Below are 19,412 nucleotides of genomic sequence, written 5' to 3'. Positions count from 1 at the left end.
ACTGCTGGGTCATATGGTGGTTTCATTCCTACTTTTTTAAGGAATGCAGATGACACTACCCTTATGGCAGAAAGTGAAGAGGAACTAAAAAGCCTCTTGATGAAAGTGAAAGAAGAGAGTGAAAAGGTTGGCTTGAAGCTCAACATTCAGAAAACCAAGATCATGGCATCTGGGCCCATCACTTCATGGGAAATAGATGGAAAAACGGTGGAAACAGTGTCAGAGTTTATTTTTTTGGGCTCCAAAATCACTGCAGATGCTGATTGCAGCCATGAAATTAAAAGACGCTTACTCCTTGGAAGGAAAGTTATGACCAACCTAGATAGTATATTAAAAAGCAGAGACATTACTTTGCCAACAAAGGTCCGTCTAGTCAAGGCTATGGTTTTTCCCGTGGTCATGTATGGATGTGAGAGTTGGACTGTGAAGAAAGCTGATCGCCAAAGAATTGATGCTTTTGAACTGTGGTGTTGGAGAAGACTCTTGAGAGTCTCTTGTACCGCAAGGAGATCCAACCAGTCCATTCTAAGGGAGATCGATCCTGGGTGTTCATTGGAAGGACTGATGCTAAAGCTGAAGCTGCAATACTTTGGCCACCTCATGCGACGAGTTGACTCACTGGAAAAGACTCTGATGCTGGGAAAGGTTGGGGGCGGGAGGAGAAGGGGACGACAGAGAATGAGATGGCTGGATGGCATCACCAACTCTGTGGACATGAGTTTGAGTGAACTCCGGGAGTTGGTGATGGACAGGGAGGCTTGGCGTGCTGTGATTCATGGGGTCGCGGAGAGTCGGACAAGACTGAGCGACTGAACTGAACTGAAGGAATCTCCATACTGTCTTCCATAGTGACTGTATCAATTTACATTCCCACCAACAGTAAAAGAGTGTTCCCTTTTCCCCACACCCTCTCCAGCATATATTGTTTGTAGACTTTTTAATGAGAGAAGGAAACGGTAACCCACTCCAGTATTCTTACCTGGAGAATCCCATGGACGGAGAAGCCTGGTAGGCTACAGTTCACCGGGTCGCATAGAGTCGGACACGACTGAGCGACGGAACGGAACGGAATGGAACGGAGACTTTTTAATGAGAGCCATTCTGACCGGTGTGAGGTGATATGTCATTGTAGTTTGATTTGCAATTCTTTAATAATGAGCAGTGTTGAACATCTTTTCATGTGCTAGTTAGCCATCTGTTTATATTCTTTGGAGAAATGTCTCTTTAGGTCTTTTTTCCACTTTTTGATTGGGTTGTTTGTTTTTCTGGTATTGAGTTGTATGAGCTGCTTGTATGTTTTAGAAAGTAATCCTTTGTCAGTTGTTTAATTTGCTGTTATTTTCTCCCATTCTGAGGATTGTCTTTTCACCTTGCTTATAGTTTCCTTTGCTGTGGGGAAGCTTTTAAGTTTAATAAGGTCCCACTTGTTTACTTTTGCTTTTATTTCCATTACTCTAGGACGTGGATCATAGCGGATCTTGCTTTGATTTATGTCATCAAGTGTTCTGCCTATGTTTTCCTCTGAGAGTTTTATAGTTTCTGGTCTTACATTTAGGTCTTTAATTTCATTCTTTTACAGCTGCCCAGTTTTCCCAGCACCATTTATTGAAGAGGCTGTCTTTGCCCCATTGTATATTCTTGCCTTTGTCAAAAATAAGGTACCCATAGGTGCATGGGTTTATTTCTGGGCTTTCTGTCTTGTTCCATTGGTTTATATTTCTGTTTTTGTGCCAGCACCATACTGTCCTGATGACTGTAGCTTTGTAGTATAACCTGAAGTCAGGAAGTTTGATTCCTCCAGTTCCATTCTTCTTTCTCAAGACTGCTTTGGCTAATCGAGGCCTTTTGTGTTTCCATATGAATTGTGAAATTTTTTGTTCTAGTTCTGTGAAAAATGCCATTGGTAATTTGATAGGGATCACATTGAATCTGTAGATTGCGTTTGGTAGTATAGTCATTTTCACCATATTGATTCTTCCTACCCAGGAATATGAAATATCCCTCCGTTTATGTCATATTTCTTTTATTAGTGTCTTATAATTTTCTGTGTACAGTTCTTTTGTCTCCTTAGATAAGTTTATTCCTAGATATTTAATTCTTTTGTTGCAATGGTGAATGGGATTGATTCCTTAATTGCTCTTTCTGATTTTTCATTGTTAGTATATAGAAATGCAAGTGATTTCTGTGTATTGATTTTGTACCTGCAACTTTGCTAAATTCACTGATTAGCTCTAGTAATTTTCTGATACTATCTTTAGGGTTTTCTATGTACAGTATCAGGAGAAGGCAATGGCAAGCCACTCCAGTACTCTTGCCTGGAAAATCCCATGGATGGAGGAGCCTGGTAGGCTGCAGTCCGTGGGGTCACTAAGAGTCAGACACGACTGAGCGACTTCACTTTCACTTTTCACTTTCACGCATTGGAGAAGGAAATGGCAACCCACTCCAGTGTTCTTGCCTGGAGAATCCCAGGGACGGGGGAGCCTGGTAGGCTGCCGTCTATGGGGTCACACAGAGTCGGACACGACTGAAGTGACTTAGCAGCAGCAGCAGCAGCAGCAGCATGTACAGTATCATGCCATCTGCAAACAGTGAGAGCTTTACTTCTTTTCTGATCTGGATTCTATTTTTCTTATCTGATTGTTGTAGCTAGGACTTCCAGGATTATGCTGAATAATAGTGGTGAAAGTGGACACTCTTGTCTTGTTCCTGATCTTAGGGGGAATGCTTTCAGTTTTTCACCATTGAGAATAATGTTCGCTGTAGGCTTATCGTATATGGCCTTTACTATGTTGAGTAGGCTCCTTCTATGCCCAATTTTTGAGGAGTTTTAACCATAAATGGGTGCTGAATTTTGTCAAAAGCTTTTTCTGCATCTCTGAGATGATCATATGGTTTTTATCTTTCAATTTGTTAATATGGTGTATCACATTGATTGATTTTCATATATTGAAGAATCCTTGCATCCCTGGAATAAACCCAACTTGATCATGGTGTATGAGCTTTTTGATGTGTTGCTGAATTGTTTGCTAAAATTTTGTTGAGGATTTTTGCATCTGTGTTCATTAGTGATATTGACCTGTAGTTTTCTTTTTTTGTGTTGTCTTTGTCTGGTTTTGGTATCAGGGTGATGATGGCCTCATAGAATGAATTTGGAAGTGTTCCTTCCTCTGCAATTTTTTGAAAGAGTTTTAGAAGTGTAGAAGTTTTGCTACAAAAGCATGGGTATAAAATAGAGTATTATTAAGGAAATAATTGCAAATAAATCTTCATCTCAATGGCTTATTTCAGATTCAGAATGATTAAGACTTTAGAAAGGTACTATATTGCTTATATTGTCTTCCTAATATTTCTCCATGAAATGTAAAAATATTTACACTAAGTAGGATATGTAGAGACTATAAATAACCTCACAAAGTTCAGGTCAGGTTTTATGGTCAATAACTTAAAAAAAAAAAACTGTTGTCAAAGCATATTGAATATTGTAATTCCATATAAAGGATTACATGTTTTATGATGAGAGTCCAAGTTTGAATAAACTAATAAATGAGCATTAACAGACTCTTCTAGACTGCTGAACAATTTGATCTAATCCAGACTATTTTCTGGAGAACTGAAGTAATAAATCAGGTGCAGAAGTTGTACTCCTAACTGGTTTTAATTTACAAAGGGATGGTAGCCAGTAATTAATGAAAGAGATCAGGAGGTATGGGTCGAAGTGTAGAAGAACAGAAGTCGTCAATGCTTAGGCTGCGGGAAGAGTTGTGGGAAGCTAAACAAGAGGAACACACCCTATGGGTGTGAGAGAGAGATTTTAAGAGAACTGGGAAAAGATTTTTTTCTACACTATGTTATGAATGGATTCCCTTTGGTCTTTGTCGAGACAATTCAGAAAATATCTAAATTGCTTCAAATTATTTTTTGTTTATTGAGCTGATACTTCTCGAATGCCTCTCCAAGAAAAACCTGGGTCAGTAAAGCATCCTTTATGAAGATGATATGAGAATACAATACATAAATTTTAAAAAGTCAAACAGTTCATGAAACACTGTTGAATAGGCTTTGTTTGTGAGTCATGACAGATATGCACTATGGCAAGATCAAACTTGATGAATGACAAATAGTGTGTCTTTAGTGATGGCAGTATAACTCCTCAAAGACTACTGTTCACCTTGTTTTGTCCCTTCAGACGTGCCACAAAGTCCCTGTTACCTACTGAAACGGATTGCTGCGCTTAGTCGCTCAGTCGTGTCTGACTCTTTGCATCCCCATGAACCGCAGGCTCCTCTGTCCTTGGGGATTCTCCAAGCAAGAATACTGGAGTGGGTTACAATGCTCTCCTCCAGGGGATCTTCACAACCCAGAGATCGAACCCGGGTCTCCCTCATTGCAGGCAGATTCTTTACCAGCTGAGCCACCAGGGAAGCTGAAAGCCGATTGCTATTCATTCCTAAAATCTATTCCATCTTTCTTCTTTAGTAATTAGCTGGCATAAGGTCACATGAAATTTTTAAAAAATACAATTCACTCTATTTGCAATCACATATAGCCATGAGCTATGAGAGGGAGTTACACTCCCTTTTTGCTGATCTGAATGTAGACATGATTCTGGCAGTTTGAGTAGCTGTACTATACTATGAGATAGAATCCAGGATACTGGAGGTGAGAGTAACCTTCTGCATATGTAAGGTGCTATTATTTTGGATTTGGTGACACCTTCAGTTAAAACCAACTCTAATCTGAAATACTGATGAATACAAGAAAATAAGGGTCAACTGGTGTTTAAGTGAAATGACCTAGAATTTAAATTTGTGGAAGAAAAAACATTATAATAAACTTTGCTAAACTGTGCCAGGGCTTCCCTGGTAGCTGAGTTGGTAAATAATCTGCCTGCAATGCAGGAGATGTGGGTTATACCCCTGGGTTGGGAAGATCCTCTGCAGAAGGGAATGGCAACCCACTCTAGTATTTTTGCCAGGGAAACCTCATGGACAGAGAAGCCTGGCAGGCTCCAAGGGTTTGCCAGAGTTGGACACAACTTAGTGACTAAACCACCACCACCAAATTGTGCCCAGAGACTGTTTTCCATCCCATGCATAAATTCTAAAAAGCCTATGGGTGAAAGAAAAAAACCTAGGAAGTGAAAAGTGATTGTAAACAATAAGGTAAGTGGCTTCCAGTTCAAGATGGTGGAGTAGAAGGATGTGTGCTCATCTTCTCCTGCGAGAGAACAAAAGTTGCAACTAGCTGTTAAACAACCATTGACAGGAGGATGGTAGAACCCACCAAAGAAAGACACCCCACATCCAAAGACAAAGAAGGAACCACAACAAGACATTAGGAGGGTGTGATCATGATAAAGCCAAACCCGACACCCATGGGTGGGCAACCCACAGACAGGAGAACAATCATACCGAGAAGTTGTCCCACTGTTGTGAAGGTTCTGAGCCCCACGTGAGGCCTTCCAGCCTAGGGATCCAACAAAGGGACTGGGAATCCCCAGGGAATCTGACCTTGAAGGCCAGCAGGATTTGATGGCTTCCACAGGACTGGGAGAAACAGAGACTTTACTCTTGGAGGGCACAAACAAAATCTTGCACACACCAAGACCCAGGGGACAGGAGCAGTGACCACCCCCCGGCCCCCGGAGATTGAATGAGATCTACCTGATAGTGTTGGAGGTCTTCTGTGGAGGCGAGGATCAGCAGCGTCTCACCTCCATGGTCACTGGGGGCAGTGGTCCTGGAAGATGCCCCTTGGGGTAAGTCCTCTTGGAGGTCACTGTTAGCCCTACCACAAGGCCCAGTAGACCCCAGGGCTGGGTTGCTTCAGGCCAAACAATTAACAGGGAGGAAGCACAACCCCACCATTAGCAGGTAACTGGATTAAAGCTTTACTGAGCAAGGCCCTGCCCACTAAAACAAGACCCAGTTTTTCTCACCCAGTCTCTCCCATCAGGAAGGTACACAAGCCTCTTAGCCTCATCCACCAGAGAGCAGACAAAAGAAGCAAGAAGAACCACAATCCCACAATGGTTAGAACAAAATAGTGAAGATGACCCAGGAGCTCAGAAACAGAATGGAAAAGATGCAAGAAGTGTTAACCAAAGACCTAGAAGAACGAAAGAACAAGCAGAGATGAATAATACACTAGAAGGAATCAACAGCAGAATAACTGAGGCAAAAGAACAGATAAGTGAGCCGGAGGGCAGAATGGTGGAAATCACAGCAGAAGAACAGAATATGGAAAAAAGAATGGAAAATCATGAAAACAACCTAGGAGACCTCTGGGACAACATTAAACACACCAACATTTACATTATAAGGGTCCCAAAGGAGAAGAAAGAGAGGACTCGAGAACATATTTCAAGAGATATAGCTGAAAATGTCCCTAACATGGGAAAGGAAATAATCAACAAGTTCAGGAAGCACAGAGAGTCCCAGGCCAGATAAACCCAAGGAGGAACACACCAAGACACATAGTAACCAAACTGACAAAAATTAAAGACAAAGATAAAATATTAAAAGTATCAAGGGAAAAACGACAACATACAAGGGAACTCGCATCAGGCTATCAGCTTATTTCTCAACAGAAATGCTACAAACCAAAAGGGAAAGGCAGAATGTATTTTAAATGATGAAAGAGAAGAACCTATAACCAGGAATACTCTACCCATCAAGGCTCATATTCAGATTTGGAGAAATCAAAAGCTTTCCAGACAAGCAAAATTAAAGAGATTTCAGCACCATCAAACCAACTTTACAACAAATGCTAAAGAAACTTCTCTAGGCAGAAAGCACAAAAGAAGGAAAAGACCTGCACAAAATAAACCCAAAACAACTAAGAAAATGTCAATAGGATTATACGTAACAATAACTACCTTAAATGTGTATGGATTAAACGTACCGACCAAAGGACACAGACTGGCTGGGTGGATGAAAACGTGTGCCTGTGCGCACTGCCACTTACCACATTACTCTGCTTACCTCCCCAAACTGTGTGTAATTATTTTACACTGTTAATCATGTTTCCACTGTGGCTTGCGATTATAATTACGTTTTTATTTTTTTGGTCTGGCTGTTGATTGTGAAAACTGATAAACACCTTTTACTATTGTGATTATGCAACTATTATTCACTTAATACCATTGTATCATGATTGCAACAGAAAATAATAAAATTCTATCATCAAAGAACCATTTAATAGAAAAACCTATAATCACTTTTTTAAAATTCAGATGCATATCAGAATTATGTTGGAATTTTTTGAAAAATACAAATGCCCAGGTATTGCTCTTTTTCTCCAAAGTTTCAGATGTGTTTCTAATGAGCAGCCATGTTTAAAAACTGGACTATATGATGATCTTTTACCTAGTATGTTTCACTTTTTCTATTTCATATTCAGTGCTCCCATTTCATTTAGTTTGTTTTCCAATTTCTCCATCTCTTTTTTTTTTTTTGATGTTCTTTCTCAAGACTTTATCAAGCATAATAGAAAAAAATTTGTACACACATATATATATAATAGTATGTATAATATATATATATATATTTTAGAAAACTTCTGAATTGTTGCCTAGCTAAAAAATTTATAACATTTTTATTCTACTAGTTTGATTTAGGATGAATAGAATGCCAAATTTCTAATTTAAAAAAATAGATACACAACAAGCAACAAAGATTTACTGTATAGCACAGGGAACTACAGTCAGTATTTTGTAATAACCTATCATGGAAAATAATATGAAAAATAATATATGTGTACATACATGTACAACTGAATCACCTCGCTGTGCACCTGAAACATTGTAAGTCAACTATACTTCAATAAAAATATATATATTAAGGAAAAAGAGAAGAAAAACAATAAGGTAAGTGGATTACTAATGAAGAAAACCCAAATGGATAAACAAACTATTCCCTGAAAGAGGGTTAGGTACTTGGTGAAGGGCATTACACTTTTTGAGGCAAGGCCCCATTAGATCTGAAATGCTCTTCCAAAGGGTACCTGTACCTCTGAAATTATTTCACTTAATTGCCAGGAGAAACTCACCTATAGAATATAACCTAGTTTCCAAATGTCAGGTATCACATACACAACCAAAAAGGGTACTTAAGTGTCTTTGAGAATTCAGAAGGGAGTACTATAGAGTTATTCTGCCCATAATGCACTTGGCTTAATGAAAATAAAAGACTTTGTTTCTTGAAGTTTTTAAGAAAATATTACTTTCCATGAATAGCAAAATTATCTTATTACAATCTACTCAAATTCCACAAAGGCCAGTTTAAAAAAAAAGTAAGCATTTCAGAATTTCATATATTCCCATTCTCTGCTTAAAAGAACTAATATCAAGTAGATGTCTCTTTTTTTATGTCAAAGAAAGGAAAATGGGGTGTATGAGTATGTGTGGAAATTATCATCTACCTCCTGGTTTCCTACTCTGAGGTCCAAGAATAGGTTTCGGGAGGTCATGACCACCCCTAAACTGTATGTATAACTTATATGTGTGAACCTTTTTCTGGGGAGAGACTCCTTAGCTTATATCAAGCTGTCAAATGATCTAGACAAATGACTGTAGGTTGCTGGTGCAGAATACTTTGAGACCATACAGCATGGTAACAGGCTATTGCCAGACTGCCAGAAGTGCCAGTAGGGTCGTCACCAACAAGGACAAGCTAGTGAACCAAACGCTGCCCCTCCTCATGGCGAGCCCCCAGTGAAGACCTGGAGAGATTCAAAACATGGAGCAGTTAACAGCTACAGAAATGAAGCGAATGATGGCCACTACCCAACACTTGCAGTACTCTACAATCAGTCATATTCTTATCCTGATAGTCTTTGAAGTTTCCACCTTTTTTAAAAAAGTAGTATGTTCTGTGTTTATTGGGCCCTCACCATCACAAATCTTGTAATTTGACAAATAGTCCACCAGTACTGAGGAGAGCCACTCAGTAAGGGTGTTCATTCACCTGTTTGTAAAACAAGAATGATCACGGACACTGCCAGCCCTCTACAATGGTTTGACTGCTGAGTAAGAGACACTTACAAAAGAACTTCCCTGGCTCAGACAAAGAATCCACCTGCAATGCAGGAGATGAGGGTTCGACCCCTGGGTCTGGAAGATCCGTTGGAGGAGGAAATGGCAACTCATCTTGTATCCTTGCCTAGGAAATCCCATGGACAGAGGAGCCTGGCGGGCTACAGTCCACGGGGTCGCAAAGAGTCGGACACGACCGAGCGACTAACACTAGCACAAAAGGGCTTGGGAGAGTTTTCCAAGGAAATTACACCCTTGACACTCTTGTCACCGTTTCCCCTCCAGACATACTGCTAAACTCTATATATTTAGCACTTCTTCTCATTTTCAAACTAGGAGAATTTGTAAGTAATTTTAATGCTATCAGAGCTCTTGGGTTTATAGAATTTATAATTGCTTTACTGTTATTATGAACCTTTCCATTTATATCATTGCTAACGGCCCTAGAGAGTGTTCCAAGTTCCTTTATCAGTAATATTTGCTATCATAAATACAACTATTATGTAAAAATAGCCTCGGTCAAGGTCATTCATAAGGGGGAAAGCATTCCCAGCAAGAAGGGATGGATTACAGGCCTGCTGTTAACTATCCCTTTCCAATAAAAAGCTCTAGACAGAGGACAGGGACTTTCTTTTAGACACAGCAGGGCAGTTCAAAGGCGATCAGCAAACAAAGCTAATGAATAAAGCTCTAGAATGCTGATAGTGCATGGCAGTAATGAGTCCACCATCATTCTGAAATGCTAATGGAACTTGATAAACAAGTTGCCAGTTAAAACCAATTGGAAATATATACACAGTCTAATAATTTGAGAATAGTTTTAAAGAAGCTAGCTTCGAATACATTTTGCATGATGTTGCTATTTTGTGTATGTACCATATATTACCCTGCTTTGTGTGTGATTTTAAAACTTAGCTGTATTTTTTAATAAAAAATAACTTTTATTGTATTTCTTATTACAAAAGCAATACATATTACTCAAAAATTTTAGCATGATTTTATTTATCCAGGAGATAAACTTTTCTCCAGAGAAATGCATCTCTTGGTTTATACTTACAGTAAAAATCAATGAAAAAAAAAAGTATTCAAAAGAAACCCACCGTGCCTTAACATATTTATTATCCTTTTCCAGAAGACAGATATTACATTCTGAAATTTTAATTTAAGGTAATACTATGGACATTAAACTTAAATACTCAAACTACCTAATTTCTACAAAAAAAAAAAAAACTGAACACAAATAACCCTACATAAAGCAGACATTAATATAGGGATTTAAAATACCTTATGTGGATAAATAAATAACTAACATTATCAGATCATCAAAAGATAATATATTTAGATGCAGAAAGAAACCTGCATCACAGAACACAATCATTACAGTACAACATGCAATGAGCAGACAGATAAAAATTACCTGCTACAGAGCAGAGTCAGGAGACCTTTCTGAAGGCAGCCTCATGCATTAAAATAAGGTCCTAGTTGCTGGCTGCTGAACTGCCAGCAGCCAGCACATCACACCTTAGATAACAGAGCCCTGTATCATCCACAGTATTAAAGAACCATTTGGGAAAAGCTGCACTGCATTACTTTTCTTGCTACTTGCCCTCTTGTGCAGCAAGTGGGCCATCTAAATGAAAAGGGGGGGAAAGTTTTAAAAGCTAGAAACCTACTATTCTTAAAAAAAAAAAAAATTTGCTTTTATGATATAGTATCCTTGGGAGCTTCCATATCCTCTTTCAGGAACAGTGGCAGATTAAAATCTCATCTACAGAGACATATTTATACATCTGATAAGCACTGATCTAAGGAATAATTACTTGGTTTATATAATAATTACTTGGTTTATCTTCAAGGGAAACCACATGATTAACGCACTGAGGTGGGGGAGCGGGCAACCAAGGTTCTACGTGAGAGACCAGTAGACTACAACGGTGACAACCAGCCAAGAGGAAGGGATTAGAAGACCATATGCTCTTGAAGTCACAGCCACAGCTTTCTTAGATACTGTATCACGGCAGCAGACCTCACAAAAGGGCGGGTCTCCCTGCACCTGTCTTGACACCAAAAGAACTCCCTGGGAGAGGTGATTCCCAAGGAAACTTCATTTACTTCTTCAGGTGATCCAAGTGGCACCCTACTTTTCTCTCCATCCCTCATTCCCAACCACCAAAGAGATGACTTCAGCCCTTTTAAAGTTTGAGAGGCACAGTGTCAGTATCAGAAGAGAGCACAGCTGCTACAGAACAGAACTCAAAAGGGCACGCATTTCGGGGAGTCTTGCAGTCAGATCCTGCCCTCAAGGGGCCTGGAAAGAGAACAACTTCTCTAAATGAAAAGGTAGGTACTGATGCTGCTCTTCCATCGCCGCAGAAGAGACCTTGCGAGGACTAAATTTCTCAGATACCCTCCATCCAACCTGGTGAATTTGCCTCTTGCTTCCGATGTGACAGAAAAAGCGACCTATTACACTCTAGCCTGCGCACCTGGAGCGGATGCAGAGCCCAGCTCTTACACACAGAAAAGGTTTGCGGGAGAGCTCAGCCCTCTCACGTGGAAACAACTAAATCTGAAGCGCTGCATCTGTACATTAGGCAAAGAATATCCAGCCCAGAGGACAGTCACTGGTCAGATGTTAAACTGCTGAAACAGAACAGGATTGGCCAACTTGGGCCAAACCCAGCAGAGAGGCGATCAGAACGCATCAGCTCAGGCTGTGAAAGGTTTGCAGGCACAGGGAAGCCGAGCTTTTCAGGGTGACTGACGCTTCCATTAGGCATGAGGGGAAGAAATGGGGGGCAGCTTTTCCAGGCTCACTCGGGCGGTCCCGAATGTCCGCGCCCCTCGGGACTTCCTGCTCCAGCCCCGGTGGGGCTGACACGCCCGGGTCTTCAGCAGACCCCAGTCTCCTGGAGCGGTCTGGCCTCAGCCTCCGCGCCATCAGGAGGGCGACGTCGGGGGCGCCGGAGACGGGAGCCTGTGCGCGGCCTCTGCCTAGGAGCCGGGAGGAAGAGAGACACAGCTGTTACACCGCCGCCCGGGCGCTAAGGCAGGAAGCCGCGCAGACCCCGCCCTCGCCCGCCAGCGCCCCGCGCTCACACCCCGCGCCCACACACACGCTGGGAACGCTGACGGCCTGCACACATCTCTCTCCTCTTGGGAATCAGACAGACTCGCAACGGACTCGTCCCGGGCTTCTTTCCCTGAGAAAGCTGACCCTTGGGACCACGTCGGACCAGGCACTCCTTCCAGACCCAAGGCAGGAGGTGAAAGCGGTCAGGGCCCCGCGGTTAAAGTACGCAGAGCTGCATCGGCCGAAAGCCCAGGCCGAAGGAGCGACACTGCGGCGGGCAGGGGCTCCTTGGCTTCTGAGGAGGGTCCCTACTGCTGTAGGTCTCCCGGTCCATCCTGAAATCGGCCAGCAGAGCAGAAACCAAATTTCCCCCATAAACTGAGATCCAATATTCGACCTTGTGAGAAATTCCTCCCCCTAGAACAGTGTTTTCCAAGTGTTACATGTGCATCTGAATTGCCTGGTCATCCAGGAAGATCCTGATTCAACAGGCCTGGGGTGGGATCCAAGAGCCCACATGTCTAAGGAGCTCTTTCCTTGCTAACGTAACAAGGAATAAAGCATGAGAACAGTGGCACACTCCCATCTGTTTCTCCTATCCCAGAAGGAGTTAAATGTCATTTTATTCCGCTGGCTGTAATCTCTTTTAGAGAAATTTTAATCTCTTTTAAACAGGAAGCTCATATTTTAGAAGGAACAGTCCACTAAATTCTAAGTGATCTCCAAAGTTTGTTTTTTCCCCCAACAATGAGTTCCATGTTGCTAGTGTGAGTCACAGCACAGAGTCCTTTTATGATTTGAAAAAAATCAAAGGTAATTTTTCCTTAATTCTTGTAGAGGCGCCAAAAAGGACACACAACGTTCAGGTGCCTTCTAGAACGTCCTTCGTATAGTCCCCAGAAGGTGGTGCAAGAGAGCCATGCCTCCACCACTCCAGTCACTCTGTGGACTGGCTTTTGCTTGTCTGATGCTCAATCATCAAGCAGTCTGAGGCAAAGTTTTGGGGTTGGGGGAGTGGGTGGAGAACACAACCCAAAATATAAAACAAAAACCCAGAAGGCTTCTGAGAGATTCAAGTTACTCAACAATTTTATTTACCCATTCTACGCACACACACACACACACAAAAACACATTTCAAATACATTTATACACCTTATAAGGATCTGAGTGCCATATTTTGACATCAGTGTCACCAGATTAAATCAGAATGCTACTAAGGATTTACATTCCTTCTTTCAACAGAGCTGTGCCTGGGAAACCTGGAGGACAGCCCTACTGGGTGCGATTCCCAATTCAGTCCATTGCCAGCCCATAACCCAGTGAGCCTCGTAACCCAGGGGTGCTCAGCTCATTCCCAGCCCCTCCAGAGGGCGCAGCTGGTGACCAATCCTTTGCTTTTGCCACAGGAAAACTACCACCGTATCAGAATGAATTGATCTTGTTACTTCTTGTTATACAAGAAAAATATATATATACACAAACAATTCAGGTACAAAGATCAATGAGTCATGGATCCCCAGTGAAAGGCTTACTGAAAAAAATACTTTTGCCAAAATTTCCTTTCAATTTTTATTAATTAGGCTATGATTTAGAGCCAAATGGATGGCAGACTAAAAACAGCAGCATTATCCAATGGAATGCTACAGCCCTTCGCAAGGAGACTGAGGACACGGGAAGTTCAGAAAGTGAGATCCTGCCTAGAGATGGGGGAATGGATAAGATGACTTCAAGCAAAGGCAGTGATATCAGGCTCTGGGCTTGCATCTCCTTAGCTGCGTTTACAAAATACCTTACAAGTGATGTTCAACATTCACTTTCTACAAAATGACTAGAGTTTGGCTGCTACTCTAAAAGAAAACGTGTACTGAAAATCATAGTGTACAGAACTTCCCTCTGAAGAAACTTCCTATCTTTGTAGGACATGTGCAATAGACAGAGAATTACAGTAACATGCATACAGTGTCAACCGGTACAATTAGAAAATAGACTGTCAGTTTACAGATCTTAGCAGAGCCTGTTGGTTAGTCAGCATAGGGAACCTACCACAGTCTCTCAGGCAGTCAGCATATAAATACTTCTAGATACAGTGTTCTGAACATGATGAGTCTAAATTAAACCCCTGGACATACTTCTGATATTTGTGTCACCTCGATCGCAAGTCAGAGCTCAACCCTGCCAATGCTGCAATCTGATTCAATTGTAAATCAAATTAAAATGAAAATACTTAATTCTAAGAAAATTAAAATATCTAATTCAAATAAAAATATTGTAAAATGTATACTGAAAACCTGTGTAAAGTTATGAAATTTCTGGAAAACAAACAACATGGCCTCTGGGCTTAGCAAAGACAATGGAACGTGCACCAGACTCCACCACCCAGAGTTCCCTCAGTTCTTAGACACGCGCTCCGCTGTCCCTGGGCGACGCCCACCATCAGTGAGCTCTGGCGTGCAGGAGTCCTGCTCACAGAGACACTGTAAGGTGGATTTATTTCCGAACAGCTATATCCTGTTTCTTCAAACTGCCAGTGCCTTTGAAGAGCAAATGTGGGTTGTAAAGAGGAACACCCAGAACCTCATAGGAAACACTCAACCATTTAGTCTAGGTAGGATACAAATATTTTGTTCTCCTAACCCTAACTTCTTGAGGGTTGGCGGAAAGTGAAAGTGAAGTCGCTCAGTCGTGTCCCACTCTCTGCAACCCCGCGGACTGTAGCCTGCCACGCTCCCCCGTCTGTGGGATTTCCCAGGCAAGAGCACCAGAGTGGGGTGCCACTGCCTTCTCCAGGGGGCCTTCCCGACCGGGGAGGGAGGATAGAAAAACACACAAAACCAAACACCAGAGACACGGAGCAGACACCCAGCACAGTGCGTCTTTCAGAGGGTTTTCTTATTGTACTTTGTGACTGAATGCGAGTCTCCTTACCAAAACCAAAGCAAAGACAATACAAACATAAATGAGAGCTAAGCTCCATTTAAGGGTTAAGATACGGGGGAAAGCTAGCTCTCTAATCTGTTTTAGATTCCTCTCCAAATCTGTCACAGAACTCCTTATTCAGTTTCAAAGCAGAAAAAAGATAACTGAATAGACAGTGATTTTTCCTTTCCCCATTTTCTAACAATAAATTGAATGTTAAAGCCTTCACCTATTTCTCCCATAACATAACTGAAGTGAAAGTTGCTCAGTCGTGTCCTACTCTTTGCGACCCCACGGACTGTACAGTCCATGGAATTCTCCAGGCCAGAATACTGGAGTGGGTAGCCTTTCCCTTCTCCAGGGGATCTTCCCAACCCAGGGACTGAACCCAGGTCTCTAGCATTGCAGGTGGATTCTTTACCAACTGAGCCACCAGGAAAGCCCAGCATAACTGAAAGCCTCAACAAAAGGTGCTCTGGAGTCTGTCCTTTCTTATTAGGATTTGTGATAGAGACATAATCATAGTAACGTGTGTATATTACCAATACCCGTGCACAGGGGCTTCGTTGCTGGCTCAGACGGTAAAGAATCCACCTGCCGTGTGGGCGATCTGGGTTCAGTCCCTGGGATGGAAAGATCTCCTGGAGGAAGGCATGGCAACCCACTCCAGTATTCTGGCCTGGAGAATCCCCATGGGCAGAGGAGCCTGGCGGGCTACAGTCCATGGGGTCGCAAAGAGTTGGACATGACTGAGCGACTAAGCACAGCACAGCACAGCACACACTCAGGTAAGAAGGGGAGAGGAGGACAGGAAAGAAAAGACAGGGAACAGAATTTCTCTTAACATGTGGAGTAAAAGCTCTATTCCATTCTACACTCTGACTTCTTCCTGCTGAAGCTTCTCTGGAGGGATCTTGCTCTAAAAACCAAAGGATGCTGAAATCCTTGCCATTGTCAACTTCTAATTTCTGGTGTCCGTTATGAGACTGAGCCCACCTCTGGCTTCTCTTCTTGGGGAAGCAAACTGGCACATGGGGGGAGTGGAGAAATATCAGCAGGCCAAGGGCCCCAGTGAACGCCCCAGTGCCCTGCGTCTAATGCAGGGGTTTACAACAGGACAACACGATGCTGGTTTGTCTTCTCACTAAGAGGACAAACAGCCCGAAGCCAGCTGGGGATCAAAACGCTCCTTCTCAGGCTTTAGCTCTGAATCACTCTCACCTCACAGCAACAGAAAAGACTGAATGCCCACTGGGGCTAAAGACGCCACCGGCCAAGGCAGCCTTGCAAAAGTGCCACACGCATCTCCCAGACCACATCATCCTGCGGGACAGGCCCACCTCCCAACCCTTTGTCTCGTAAGTGGAGGACCAGAGAAAAGGCAGAAGGAAACCTCTCCTCCACGCCAACACCCACACTCAGACCCAGTGTGCTGCTCCTTCACAACTGCTCGTTTACTGTAAATCACATGCCCGTGCTCTAAAGCAGCCTTCTTCAGGGCAAGGGCCTTTGCTCCTGTTGCTGGGTCTCCTTTCCCCACCAGCCCCCTAGCCCAAAGCTCCACAAACATGGACACCAAGCCCACAGGATATAATGCCTCAACAGGAAGAGCAGGAATGCAATTTTGAGCAGAATCTAGGCAAGTGGCCTTTGAAAACTGGCTGTGATGTCTGACCTACTTAGGATGTAGGAATAAAGCACACAAGGTCACAAGCCAGCTGCCTGTGATGATAACCCTTATCATCCCTCAAGCTTCATCTCAGTACTTCTCTCCAGTGTGCTTAAAACTCTCAGCTGCTATCACAGGTCATCTGTATGATGTAGGGATCTGTTCCACATCGCCCTGCGATGTAAAGGGTAAAAGCTGAACAGGCTGCTGCCTGAAGTAACAATGACTTCATTCAATACTGTGATCAGCTCACACAGCTAACTCCAGGGAACTGTTCTTTCAGAACTATGAGAAATTCTGAATTCCTCAGTTGACGCTTTGTCCAAGGAACCGTTGCCCCAGTGTTTCTCCAGCCAACGTCATAAAATGGAGTGTGGTTCAGAATCATCAGAGAAGCTATTCAAAGACCCTAGTCCTTAAGACAGAGTCAGAATTAAGCCTAGAGTGGATCCAGGCATGAGCATGTTTCACAGGTTCTATAGGGGGTTCTCACGAACACTCCTAGATGAGAGGCACAACAGAAGGTCTCCTGTTGTTCAGTCGCTCAGTCGTGTCCGACTACGACCCCAGGGACTGCACTGCAGCACACCAGGCTTCCCTGTCCTTCACTGTGTCCTGGAGTTTGCCCAAATTCATGTCCACTGAGTCAGTGATGCTATCAGAGGTCTCCTGTTACCAAATAAGAACATCCCTGGCAAATAGCTAACTGTCTCTCACTGGTTACCTCTAAGAGACAGATTGATAACTTTGTGGTGGGGAGCCCTCTCTTTTAAAATCTCATGAGACACCTACACTTGCATTTCAGATAAATACACATACATGTAGTCACATATTTTGTATTCAAAATTGCTGGGGGGTATGCCACTGCAGGCCATCAAGGAGCTAAGAATCACTACTCTAAGCGTTTCCAGTTTAACCCTGCAGAGAAAATAAAATGATACAGGTAAATAGTAAGAGCTAGATCCCATTGGATTCCAAGACTCCTCTGGACATCAAGATGAAATAAAACAGTACCTTTAGTGAGGGAGATTAAATTTAACACTAGGTTTTCCCAACATTTAGCGAAAAATTTGTTCATATAAAAATTTTTTTAACTTAAAAACCGATATTCAATATTGAATATTCCTTTTTAAGTTATAGTGTTGAATATTACTGAAAAACAGCAAGCAGCTCTAGTGAACCCTTCTCTGCCTTTCCCTTGAGCAATTCAAACCTCAGCAATGACTCCTGAATCTAACTCTGTCCTTCTGAACAGTCCCAGACAGAGGTCATTGGCTTTGGCAGGAAAGTTCCTGTGGTTGGCAAAGAAGCTGGGAGCCACTGGAGAAAAAGGATGCCTGCCGTCCAAGGGCCCTACAAGAGCTAGAGACCAGTCTACTCTCCTAAACCTCACCCGGCTGCAGCCTAGAGACCTACGTCTGAAAAGGACAAACCAAGGTATTTCCCACAGACCAAGAGCCAGCTTCCCTCAGGGCACTGGAGACTTTGGGATTGTTTCCCATGAAAGGGGACAAGAATTCTCATCCCATGTCTCCCTGCAGGCTTCAGAGCATCTGTGGATGTTCTGTAGCCTGGGCTGACCCCTGCAGGACCTGACTTCAGAGGAAGGGAGAAGGGAAAAGAAAGGCTCCCCCAGGCCAGATCCACCGAGGCCCATTGCAGAGAACAGCAACAGAGGCCAGACTCCCCTCATGCCCACCGCCCCTCCCGTCCTCAGCAGACACACACGAGGCCACGCGTCACACCAGACAACCCAAAGGGGACGTGAGAGGAGGGAGGAGGGTAGGCAGGCACGAACGGTGAGGGGCGCACTCCTCGGGGAGACAAAGGTGGAGGGGAAAGGGGCTTCCGGGTCCCCCTCCACCCTGCTCCCACTTCACCAACATAAGGACGTGACTGAGTTTACAGACACCGTGGACGGACAGGAAAGTGGCATGCTCAGCCTCGGCCCCAGCTGCACCAGTCACCCCAGGAGAGGGGAGCCCTTCTCCTCGTCCTCCAAACCGCCCCAACCTGTTCGGAAACACCCAGCTCGCCAGCTTGCCCCCGGGCAGGGAGACAGCTCACACCGCGGACTAGCTAAGGTTGGTCTGGAAACACGTGACCTCACATTCTTTGCTGAGATTCACGGTGTGGGGCCAGGAGAGGGTGTGGGGGCTGGAGGTGACACAACTCCTCAGTGATTAGTGACAAGGGCAGGGGGCCAGGATGGGAGGGAGACACACGATTACGCCACCGGAATGCTGACTTGGGTCTTCGGCTGGTCGGCCCCTTCTTGCGTGTCCAGGGCACGGAGCGGGCTGAGGGGCTGGAGGGGCCGGCTCCCAACACTGTAATTTCTTGGACGCCTGATTGTATTCGAACTGGACAGAGGCGTAAAGCTGTTCCTTCTCATCCTTACAGGGGTTTGGCTCTTGGGAAAGTTGTTCTGATTGGAAACGAGGGACACCACACAAATGAAAGCCAAGCCAAAAGCTTACTCATCAAGGTTAAACAACGCTTGTAACCACAACAGGCTCCTCCTCTCCTGCTCCTCTGCAGACAGGCTCTCTCGTAAGACCTGGGCCATGGCCTAGTCCCCCAGCCCCGGGAAGCTAAAGGGTTGTAGTGGGGAGAAGTTCCTTGAGCATCACACTTCAAAGCAAGAGAGAGGCTCAAAGAAAGGAACGGCCTTATTTAAGACCACTCAGATTACCAGGGCAGACCTAGGAACTA

At 43.5% G+C, this 19,412-nt stretch overlaps 1 protein-coding gene across 7 annotated transcripts in view; it reads right to left on the bottom strand.

Moving 5' to 3' along the window:
* Positions 1-548: 548 nt before the first annotated feature.
* The window catches only part of PFKFB2 (6-phosphofructo-2-kinase/fructose-2,6-biphosphatase 2), a 37,606-nt gene continuing 18,742 nt past the window's right edge, over positions 549-19,412 (bottom strand). For 5 of the 7 annotated variants that reach the window (XM_055419963.2, XM_055419962.2, XM_055419961.2 and 2 more), the window contains 2 exons: positions 18,946-19,125; positions 549-12,031 (listed from right to left, as the gene is read on the bottom strand). In XM_055419963.2, the coding sequence (XP_055275938.1) occupies positions 11,978-12,031; positions 18,946-19,125 (234 nt within the window). In that variant the 3' untranslated portion in view covers positions 549-11,977. The other 2 variants (XM_055419965.2, XM_088845158.1) reach the window with 2 other exon arrangements.

This window comes from Moschus berezovskii, chromosome 17 (genome assembly GCF_049115385.1).
Source record: "Moschus berezovskii isolate FMDL1 chromosome 17, NW_MosBer_1.0, whole genome shotgun sequence".
NCBI classification, from domain to species: domain Eukaryota; kingdom Metazoa; phylum Chordata; class Mammalia; order Artiodactyla; family Moschidae; genus Moschus; species Moschus berezovskii.
The sequence above is the reverse complement of the archived record's forward strand: the minus strand, read 5'-3'. Positions and strand labels throughout refer to the sequence as shown.